At 33.8% G+C, this 12298-nt stretch overlaps 1 protein-coding gene across 3 annotated transcripts in view; it reads right to left on the bottom strand.

Annotated features, from left to right (window-relative positions):
• CSMD3 (CUB and Sushi multiple domains 3) overlaps nucleotides 1–12298 on the bottom strand; it is an 873364-nt gene that overhangs the window by 240128 nt on the left and 620938 nt on the right. For all 3 annotated transcript variants that reach the window (XM_040979396.1, XM_040979397.1, XM_040979398.1), the window contains 3 exons: nucleotides 11147–11338; nucleotides 6530–6656; nucleotides 4797–4999 (listed from right to left, as the gene is read on the bottom strand). In XM_040979396.1, coding sequence (XP_040835330.1) covers nucleotides 4797–4999; nucleotides 6530–6656; nucleotides 11147–11338 — 522 coding nt within the window. The remainder of the gene's footprint in view (nucleotides 1–4796; nucleotides 5000–6529; nucleotides 6657–11146; nucleotides 11339–12298) is intronic.

The following is a 12298-nucleotide window of genomic DNA, read 5'->3' as shown; positions in this document are numbered from 1 at the left end:
CAAATCTTAATAGCAGGAGGCAGCTTCCTGTTTTAGATGTACAATTAAAGTTTAGATTGAAAAGTACTTTAAAATGGGGTTTTGGGGGAAATGTTGTCAGTCTGTATAAATATCCACATGTTTATGCATTGTAAACTAAGTGTGTATTCTTATGTATGAATTTGTAGAGCTGATAGTTCTGTTTCAAGAGAAGCTGCACCTTTAATTTCATAAGGTCCCCTCCAACCATAACCCTATAAATGTCTGTAAATAAAACATTAAAATTTGTAGTGATAGGATCAATTTGGGAATATCTGCTGAGAGACCAAAAAGCTCATTTTTTCAGTACCTTGGTTAAAGAGTAAAGATTATTCCTCTTGCTTATTTTTTAAAAGAAGAATGCACTTTATCAAGCATAGATCTGCATAGGCAATTCAAACAAACCCGTGAAGTGCAGTACCCATTCAGAAAGCAAACTTCCCAAAAGCCGTTCAGAAGCAGAGTCCAGACGGGCTGTGGATCTCACTGCCTGTAGGGTCAAGCTCAGATCTGACCAATTGTGAGACGAGCAGGGCTGCTTCAAAGGAGCCATGTGAATACAGCCAGAAGCTTCAGACAGGTCTGTAAAATGGCCGGTCCCCTATTTACCACTAACTAGCAAAACTGACAGAAAAACTCATAGAGAAAAAGTCTAAGAATCCTTCCTGCTGGTGTGCACTCCTTACAATAGTAGACTTGTGCTAATGGAGTTTTACAGTCTATATTTAAAAATTGTATGTATGTAACAAATAAAGTATGTGGAAAAGTGAAAAAACATTAAATGATAAGACATTCCTATTTTCAAGGACTGTTCTGGTTTCTGATTATTTCTCAGCTTAATTCTTAATTCTCAGTAGCTTCCATTTTTCCTCCAAAGAAATCTCAGTTTTTTATGTATTATTAAATGATTACCATAAACAAGATAGCTCCATAAAGACATTTATGGAGATAAACACATTTATGAAATATCTGTGAGACCATATGCCACATAATTAAAACACCACCAGGAAAATGAATAAACCAATTATTCTAATCTTTATTAAGGACAGAAAAAAAATAAGATTTTTAACTAGTGCAAAACTTCATGGTCAGAAAAGTTTAATGAAGAATCTTCTCACTGACTTTGGAAGGCTGAACAGAACTGAATCATAAAATAGCAGCTATAATATAGAAAGTGAAAGTTTGCGTTGCAGAAAACAGGAGATTGTGTGTGCTTGTGTGTGTTTGTCAATAAATTATTATATCCTTGAAAAAAGAAAAGGTGTATTGGGGAATTCATCTGAGATAAATATTATTTTGTTAAATATTTTATTTTTATTTGAAGGATAAAGTTACAGAGAGAGATTGAGAGAGAGAGAGAGAGATCTTTCATCCCTCAATGTCCACAATGGCTGGAGTTGGTTGAGCTAAAGTCAGGAGCTTCCTCTGGGTCTCCTAAAGGTGCAGGGACCCAAGTACTTGAGCCATTTTCCACTGCTTCCCTAGGCCATAAGCAGGGGACTGGGTCAGAAGTGGAGCAGGCAGAACACAAACAGAACCCATTTAGATGTTGGTGCCATGGGCAGATGTTTAGCCTACTATGCTACGGCACAGGCTCCAAGAGATAAATATTACTATTATATGACATTAATGTATTCTCCTAGAATGAATGAATGAATATGATGATATATACTCATCTAAGGAAGAGGAATTTATACATATATTATCTGGCAAGCTGAATTGTAAGTCAAATGTTACTCACTTTAGTAATATGGGACTGAAGTACATTTATGTTCTTTCAAATATTGCTTGTTTACTTTGAAAATTAGATAACATTTTTAAAAAATGACTTTATATAAAGCTTCCCACATTGGCACTGGTTTGATTCATGGTTGCTTCACTTGCAGTTCAACTCCCTAATAATGTGCCTGGGAAAATATCGGCACCAAGAAGAAACTCCTGGCTCCTGGTTTTGGACCAGCACACTTCTGCCCTCATTTGCACAGTGCGCCAGTGGATGGAAGATTGATCTCTTTCTTTCTCTGTAACTGTACCTTTCAAATAAATGGATGACTCTTTCAAAAAATGAAATTGAATTAAAAAATAAAATTGGCCTTTTGTCTTACAAAGGAAAATGGGAAAAATGTCTAGGTCTCAAGGCAAAATTGTCCCTTTCAAATGGGCAGCATGCACTCCATCCTTCCTTTTTTCCTCCTCATTCCTTCTCATATATCTATATCTGCATATATCTATTATATCTATATCTATCTATATCTGTATCTGTCTATATCTGTATCTGTCTATATCTGTATCTGTATCTATCTCTCTCATATGCCTTTTGATACTGGGATCTTTGATTTTGTGCTTGATAGCACAGTCAGGAAGCCAAACTAATTAATATGCAGAATTTCATTACCACTATTAATAACAGAAAGCTATTTCCTCCTGAATATTCATTCATCTCTTTAGAATAATGACAGCATAGAAACAGCTGCTAAGAATACTATCCACAAATCATGATATAATCACCCCTCAGTTACATGTGAATTTGAATCACAGATCCAACCACCTGCTAGTAGTACCATCTTGAGCAAATTAACTGACTTTGTGAACTGAAACTCAATGGAATTATATGGGAAACAAGGATACATACCATACCTCACACAGATTAAATAGGATAAAAAACATAAAGCAGTTAGCGTAGCTATTAGCACTAAGATTTCATTCCTGAAAAGAGTATTCTCCAATTTGAAATTCAAACATTCATATGTTAAGCAAATATATGTTTTACATATATGCACAAATAAATCTAACCAAGAGGCTTATTTTCATTTATTGGTGCTAACCATAAAATATTCTCCCCCACTAAAATTTATTTCAATAAATATACTGGGTAGTACAAATTTCTATTTTATCTTAAATGATATTGTGAGGAAAATATATTAAAACTATTATGAATTAAATTATTTTCATAATTCATACTACATTCTACAAATATAAATAAAAATGAATTGTCTATTTCAGACAAATTTACAGTAAAAATCCACAAAAATGCATGTAAGGCAACCTGTTTGTATGAATGTGAAATATGTTGCATTCACAAGCAGTAATGGTTAACATTTCGATTGTAAACATGTCTAGTCACAATAACCATACTTAACCAAAGCAACGCAGTACCAATTTAACGCAAAAGAAACAATTATTGCCAAACTAACAAATTCTTCTTCAGAAAAAAAGACAAAAGAGTAGAAACAAAATATAAAAATATGAAAAACAATTTTAATTGGTAGATGTTTCATAATTAAAAGTTACTAAGGTTTTCTAATTTAATGACAATCTTATTTTTTTCCTTTGTATCAAAAGATATGTTTTAAGTGCAAATTCAGGGACACTGACTTTACTGTTTGCACTTATATCTCACCTGAGCTTAATGTACATACTGGAAAACTATTCATTTTCTATATGCCACTACTAACACCATAAAAAGACCCAAATTTGTGTCAGTGAAGTCGAACAACATGTTTCAAGGAGAAAAGCTCCGTTAAGCCATTTGTTTATGCATTGAATGACCATATATCTAAAATGATACCAGCTTGCTGCCAATGATTTCACAGACCCACATTTTGACTATTTTACTATTGATAAAGCATTTCAGCTTTACATTCATCCACCTAAAAATAATGATTTGCTAGACTCCTACTACACAGTCAATGCCAAACATTATGTACATAATGGTTTATAATAAGAGTCTTTCTTTAAGATGAGTATTATTATTCTTTTATCAGATAACTTGGCCTCAGGTAATGAGGTAAAATATGCCTAACATTGGCGATTTGTAAGGAAGCAGGACTTGAATTCAGGCATGCCAGAATGATGATTTTCACGCTACGTGATCTAGGAGGTCTGGATAGATTTCTGTCAATACGATGCTTTGAAGACACACCAAGTTTTTCTTTTTTTTTCATTGAGAAACGAAAGCATTTACATTTTCTCCAGCCACTAAATCAAAATTCCCTTTACAGAACAATGCACACTTAATCACTTATGGTACCATGAAAAAAACAAATAAACAAACAAAGGAAAAAACACCAAACAGAAGCAAAAACAAGCCAAGAACATTGGCGTTTCTTAAAATGAATAGTATTTCATTGCTAGAAGAGAGGTTTAAATAACACAGCCCAAAATATTTCGTCAAAGATGTCTGTGGATATATAACTGTGATCTTCACTAGAACAAACAGATTAATAAAATATGTAAGATTTTTAAAGAGCAAGTCTTTACATAACTACAAAAATTCGACATTTAAAAATACTAGTTTTAGGGTATAGCTTATTAAAGACACGCATCATAAATAGCCAAATGATTCAAAAAACAAAATTCCATCAGATCTCATCTTGCAGTCAAGATCTAGGTTCACTAAAAATATTGTATATAATTGCTTTTAAGCTATTTGTAAGTTTTGATGGATCATATTCTGGAAATAATCAATACACATTAGTTCCAAAGATTTAGGATAAGCAATACTCAACCAGAATAAATATTCAAGGGATAACACTTCACTATCAAGTTTTCTTTAATATTATTTTTATGGAAAATTTTTATAATCAATGGAGAAAGGGTGCAACAATTGATATTCATCTTTAATTACTTTGTTCCCCAACTATATTTATCTTGAATTCAGAGCAATAAAACCCCAAATCAAAATATTTAAGTCACTAAAATTTTAAGATAAAGTTTTGAATAGTAATCAGAACTATTTAAATATTACTTAACAGAAATAAATAATGCTATTGACTTACTTGAAAACTGAATTGCAAATCCAGATTTGCTGATGTAAAAGTCCGTGTCGAACTGGATTGTTACCACATTGAGGGTGCTGTGGATCCCCTCAGGGATAAGGGATCCGCTGATTTCCTTTAAGAGCATCTCATTTTCTGGCGGACCATCCCAAACACGCAATATATCATGTGATGCTTCCGTATCAAAAGCAAGAAATTGGAGGCTGCAGAAAAGACACGTATCTGTTTAACTTTCCAAATGAGGATTCAATTTTAAATAAATAAAATAGGAAATATTCATGGATTTTTTAAATAAATGTTTCTGGCTATTTTAAGATAAAATATACTAGCGTTACACAATAAAACTTCATGAATTTTTCAGTATAGTTTACTTCTTTAGAGTATGAATAAATACACAAATGCACCATCATTACAATTACATTTTGTAGTGTACATGAATTTTAACTGTGGCTGATCCAGATGATATTCATAGAGAATATTTTAGGAGCCATGAAGTGGACAAAATACATTACATATATCTTCTCTGATTGTTATAATCATGTATTGAATCAGTAACAATTTTATTTAATTTTACCAATGTTACAAATGCGCTTAGATACATTAGATAACACAAGATAAAAAGTTATCTGACTGGACTATTTAGATTTCTACCACTCTTTCATGTTAAATCTGTCCTATTTTATTGTTAATCCATATAAAGTCAACATCTAATAAATATCTAATTCTAAATCCAAATTTATCAATACTCAATTATACCACCTTTATACTTGATGTATGAATTGTCAGAATTTTAAATTTGGGTGCAACTTAATATGAAACATTTTAGCTTAATTTTTTAACAATCGCAGAATCCTGCTGGGTTTAATATTTTCAGTATTAATAATTGTAGCATTGAAATGAAACCATGCATAACAGATACTAAAACAAACAAATTTGGGACATATCCAGCCTCACCTGTTTCGAGTTCTGAACTTCGCAGTGCAAACACAGGGCAATTTATGAGAGTGCACTACCTACAAGCCAGGCTGAAACTCCATTTTTAGAAAACACAAATTCTCAAATTTAAACTCATTATTTGGGATGATAACACACAAAGTAAGCTGTATGTCAATGACTATTTCTTTTTTTAGTAATTCATTTCCAGTTGAATTCTTAAAAGCAATAATGAAACGAAGAGTGTATAATAGCATGGAAGCCCCACTGGGGTTGATGCAGGAGGAAACTGCTCTATGCTCATCTAAGAGGCAACAACATAAACAACTGTGAGTCACATGGCTACACTCAGCAGGAAAGCAACTAGTGTTGCTTCTGAAGTTATGTAAGGCTCACAGAGAAAGGAAATGGTGTTGATTCTGTTAGTCTTATTCTTCCAAATATTGAGACTAAACTTATGATTAGTGATCTGCACATAATAGGCATAACTTTATATCTATTAAATTACAGATTCAAGATGTTTGCTCATTAAGAAGTGAGGGAGTGGAGTCCACTACAATAGGCAGAGAAAGATTCCAAACTCTTGTGTTACACTTATAGCAAGTTTCCTTACGGTGGTTATGTGAGTTACTGCTGCAGTCCATAAAACAAGGCATGCGAATGAATATTAGTTTAAATGTTTTAAACCTTTTCAAGGTTAATATTATCATAAAATCCTGTTATTGATTATCATTATACATGGAAAGTGAGCAGGAAATTCAGATACCATAATGATTTCAAGAGAATTAAATCCATTTTACCTGACAATATTTCCTGGATCTACTTCAATCATCCACATACAACGTAGATTATTGTCATACGGAAAAGGATAACCAGGGGATAAGATTCTTCCCGACGATTCTCCTTTAAAACGACCTCCACATTCAGCTAATAGAAACAACAAAGTTGAATTCACCTTTTCAAACAACTTTTCAAATCAAATCAAACATTTATCAATAGGCATGTTTTGCACATTATGAAAAATAAAGATTAACTTCTCTTACTCTAGAAAAATACATTTGTAAAAGTTTTCTAAGATTAAAGTATGACTTCATGCAAGAAAAGATTTGTACAATAAAATAATACATTCTCAAGTTAAATCCCATAAAAAACAATAAAACAAATCTAATTAGGCAATAAAAAGGACACATTATGTCTCCGAGTTAGGCTTCCAAACATTTTAGGATGTGTTGTTAAATAATGATAAGTTTAAAAGGGAACCAGATGGCAACAAGCACACTGCAAGTGAACTGCCGACTGAATAATTCATCATCTTGCTACCCCACCTCTGAGAAAAACGAATCTTTGCTGCAGTCCCTCAGGCCTTCTAAATTTCATTGTCCTTTTATTCTCGTTTAAATCACTTTAAGCTCTTTTCCTTTAACCTCTGAAAAGTCAAACTGACATTTTTATTACAAATTTCTACTTCGGTTGAAACTATTTTGGCTTTGATTTAATGTAGTCTCTAATTTTTATAAAATGTATCAAATTAAAAATGGTAGACAGGCAAAATAACTTAAACTTCATTGTTTGGAGAGTCTTCCTTTTTTTTTTTTTTCAAAGATTTGTTTGTTTGTTTTTTAAATTTTTTATTGGAAAGTCAGAAATACAGAGAGGAAGTGAGACAGAGAGCAAGATTTTTGGTCCAATGATTCATTCTCCAAGTGGCAACGACGGCAAGAGCTATGCTGAGCCAAAGGCAGGAGCCTGGGTCCCCCACCAGGTCTCCCATGTGGGTGCAGGGTCCCAAGGCTTTGGGCCATCCTTGACTGCTTTCCCAGGCCACAAGGAGGGAGATGAATGGGAAGAGGAGCTGCCGGGATTAGAACTGGTGCCCATATGGGATCCAGAAGTGTGCAATCTGAGAACTTTAGCCACCAAACTACTGCATCATTCCCAAGATTGTCCATATTTTTATAACTAGAGGAATGTCTAGAATAACCTTATTTTAGAAAGCAACCTAGACATGATTCCTTATACTAGAAAAAGAGTCATTCAGTATTTTAGCTTGTGTGTTACTTTACATCTCCAAAAATTAGAAATGAGAACACTGTGTAACACATTATACATATAAAAATTCCCCAAACGGTTTTCTTGCTTAAAGAAAGTTTTCTTAAATATTGGAAGATAGTCATGTATTTTATTCTCTGAACAGATTCTATAATGCTTAGTTGTGATGATTAAATCAACTTTCTCTATTATTGTTATTACAACAAAGATCAAAGATCAAAAACACTTTTTGCAAAGATCTGATGACCCCACACTCTAATGGCCCACATTTGTAGATTCCACATATGCAAACCTGTTTTATAATTTGCTGCTACCATCATGCACCGAATTGTGATGCTTCATGTTGTGATGTTGACTTCAATAGTTTCCATTTGTGCTATCAAAAGCTAATCTAGTTATGAAAGTATGTTACAGAAGTGATTCACAGTCACAACTAGTTGATTTTAACAAAAGATGATTCTCAACTAGAGTGGGCCTACTTGGAAAGTCTTTAAAAACTCCAAAACTAAGATTCCAGAAAGCAAAAGAAAAATCTCACTCAAAGCTACATGATCAACTCCTACCTCAGTTTCTAATACAGTTTCGGCTCTAAAGATTTAGGACTTGTCCTCTGCAAAGCTGAATGAGTCACTTCCTGGGAATAAGTAAATCTCTTCAGTTAGATAGGGTTGTTTACAATAGTTAGATAGATGGAGTAGCAGAAATAATTTATTTAATCTGCTTTTTATGGAGAATTCTAGCTAAAAGAGACATCAACACTAGGTAAAGAGAATATTATTCTGCATTGCAATAGAATAATATAATTCATAATAATAAATATAGGTGATTGCAAACTAAAAATATAGTAGTATTTAAGATATTAAGATTTATTTTGTCTTAAATTTTTAATTACGAACTATGCATATGTGCAGCTATCTAATCGAAATTATTTTCTCATCTTTTTAAGTGATTAATTACAATTGTTGCAAATATTTACTTTGAGAACATAATTGATGTTTCTTCCGGGCTAATTTTTAGTCAATGAGGGAATGATTACTATATTGTTTCTTGAATTTAATTATTTTTCCCTATGTATTTCTCTGCTACAAATGTTACTTGAGAATTTTAGCTCAAATGTGCAAATATGATATTCTATAACACTGGACTACGCATTCTCACAAAAAGACTTTGGTCTGCAGAATAAAAATAAAATACAGTGTTTAAAAATGTTATCCATGTTAAGTACTTCCAGCCATGGAGCTTAACATTAATTTTTGTTGGATCAATATATAAGCTTTGGAAAGATAACCACCTAGAAATAATATCAATAATTTAGAAGAATAAAAGAACTTGGAAGGAGACAGAATATATCTATAAAATATATCTATGACTAGTGAGGACAGAAAATTATAATCTTGAACCAGTTGCCAAAGCTATTCATTACTGGAGGCAAAGAACTGCAGTTACAACATAATTCCCTCTTCTGCTATTGTGGAAATCATTAGCATCATTCATCATGTGTCCACATTTTTGCAGCTATTAAATCTGATTGTCCATGATTAAAAAAAAAAACATAGTTTCCCATTCATCATGAAATGCTGTACAGTATCAGGTTAATAATTTTTGGCTTTGGATTTTTGTCAGCATAACATTCATTGATTCATTGCAAAAGTAACTAAAATTGTCTTATCTGAGAACGTGTTTCTCCAATTGTACAAAACTCTTATTGTCTTCCAGGAACTAGATACTGTCTTCAGCTTAGTTCAAACACACATAAAAAAAATGTTATTTCCATGTATTTGTTTAGCAATTTAAGTTTTTACACGATGATACTATTTACAAGTTTATCAATCTGTGCTCCTGTAGCCTTCAATGCTTTTCTGAACATATTTCACTCTCATAAGTGACATAACATCAGAAAGAATCAATGGTGCATTTTTCTCATGGCCACATTAATAGATCAATTTTTTGTTGATAGGTTAGCATTCCATGTTTTGAGAAATTTAGGTTGATGACTATTTGTAGATACTGTACTGATAAAGTGGCCAAAAGTCATGTCATTTGAAAATAAAATGTGAGTGCATATTGGTCGGATATTTGCTTTCTGTGTGCACTGTTGTTTTCATATAAGACGTGTGACATCAAAAAAGTTGTGCAGGCAGTTGTAAATGCTCTAATATGTAGAGGGTTAATTTTTCACTTGTCTCTGCAAGCTTCTAAGGAAAGCAGATGTCCTTTTTAATTTTTTTTTAATTATTTAAATGGCAAAGCCATCAAGATGGAAGATGATATGAGAGAGAGGGACAAGAGCAAGAGAGCTAGGGAGAGAGAGACAGAATGATTTTTTTTATAGCCAAGGCTACATCAGGCAGACAGTGAAAGCCAGGAGAACCAGGAGTCCAGTGCAGGTCTCCATGCAGGTGTTAGGGGCCCAAGCAGGTGCCGAACTGCCCTGTCACACATCTTAACATGAAGCTTGATAGAAAGTGGGTCAGCTGAAACTGGTGCTTTTATGGGATACCAGTTTCGAAGGAGAAGGCTTAGCCTACTGTGTCACAATACTGGCCCTAAATTTTTTTAAGTATAAAAATATGCTTTACATACATAATGTATATGTATGTGCATATACATACACACACATACATATACATGTATATGATCTTTGAAGTTACTGAAAAATATTTATTGCTCTGCTAAATTCATATTTATTTCAGATGAGTAATAATTTTGTAAATTAAAACAAATGCTCAATGTTATTCAATTCAATTGAGTAAAATGGATATTTTTGTAGTGAGTTCTCATATAAAGACAGCAAAAGCAAATTGACTCATACAGACTGTTTTAGCTAAAAATAAAGTGCATCTTTATAAGATTATGTATAGCGGACCCAGCGGCACGGCCTATTGGCTAAAGTCCTCGCCTTGAATGCTCCGGGATCCCATATGGGTGCTGATTCCAACCCCGGCAGCCCCACTTCCCATCCAGTTTTCTGCTTGTGGCCTGGGAACGCAGTAGACAATGGCCCAAAGCCTTGGCACCCTGCACCCATGTGGGAGACCCGGAAGAGCTCCTGGCTCCCAGCTTCAGATTGGCACAGCTCTGGCCGTTGTTGTCATTTGGGGAGTGAGTCATTGGATGGAAGATCTTTCTGTCTCTCCTTCTCTCTGTATATCTGCCTTTGCAATAAAAATAAATAAACCTATAAAAGAATATTATGTATAGCAAACTAACTTTGCATGAATTTACTTTCATTCACATTCATTGTAACATTCATTAACATATTTTAAGGTGTGAGCTGTGTGTGGTCAGAGAAAACTAGTTTGCAAAACATAGACTATTTGGTGACACTTCCATAGAAATATTCACAGAAAATCTAAAGAGTATCCTACCAATACAGGAAGGCAGAGGATAGTCCCATGCTCTTCGCTCGCCCGTCATGCACTTGAGCAGGCTACTCCCATGCAGGGTGTACCCTGGATTGCATCCGTAAATGATAGTGCTACCAGCAAAGTGGCCTTGGTCACTGATCTTGTAGCCAAACTGTGGAATCCCAGGATCTTCACAATGCGAAAGTTCAAAACCTAGGAGAAACATACAGATACAAGGTCAAATTCAGCAAGAGGACCAGAAAGTATATATAGTGCTGCCTTTATTATATCAATGCAATTTTACAGCATTTCCTAATTAAATTACCACTACCATATTTTATTTTAATGATATATAATAACCATAATTTCTCTTCTGAAAATGAAAATTTCTTGCATTGTTAAAATTTATGAATGACAACCATGTTCTGTGACTATGTCCCTTTACTGCTAGGCTTCCTCCCTTACTTCTAGTCATGAGAGCTTATTACTGGATGCTAATAGTAATAACATAATATAATGACAAATATATCTAGTGTTTACTCTTGTTTCCTGCCATAGATTTCCCAGAACCCTGGCAATTTCCCCAATGACAACAGTAGGAAAAACATGTTTCAATATTCCCAACGAGCACCTTTTTTCCCCCAGGAAAAACTGTTTCTTATTTTTCCTATTTTAAACATTTTGCTATCTATTTTTATGTTTTATTTTTCATGATCCAGTTCCAGAGGCCAGGGGATTTTTCCCTTCCACTTTCCTCCACTGTCCTCCTTTCCCTCTTCCACCGTTTTCCTAGTCACACTTTCATTATTCTGCTATATCATGATATTGTTAAGTACAGACAATGGTATAAAGTCCCTTTCAATCATACAAGAATTTAGAAGTTGATTCTTGGAGGCTTGGAACTAATTTCCAGAAAAGCTAATTTTGTGGTTAGAAAATCCTTACTTTTAGCACTCTTACTTCCACCCTGAATCACAAACACTCCAAAAGGGGGTTAGGGAATGAAGGATACTCAGTTATTTAGGGGATCTGACTTATTCAACATTGTCTTTGTGAATCTCAATAAAAACACTGGGATCAGTTCTGGGAGTTTGCACAAAGGATGATGCGCTGCATTTCTGTGGAGACAGGAGCTTCTGCTCCTGCAACACTTTAGGACACCATCTAAGTGCA

This window comes from Ochotona curzoniae, unplaced genomic scaffold, assembly GCF_017591425.1.
Source record: "Ochotona curzoniae isolate NIBS_2020 unplaced genomic scaffold, NIBS_Ocur_1.0 contig_3190, whole genome shotgun sequence".
Taxonomy (NCBI): Eukaryota; Metazoa; Chordata; class Mammalia; order Lagomorpha; family Ochotonidae; genus Ochotona; species Ochotona curzoniae.
The sequence above is the reverse complement of the archived record's forward strand: the minus strand, read 5'-3'. Positions and strand labels throughout refer to the sequence as shown.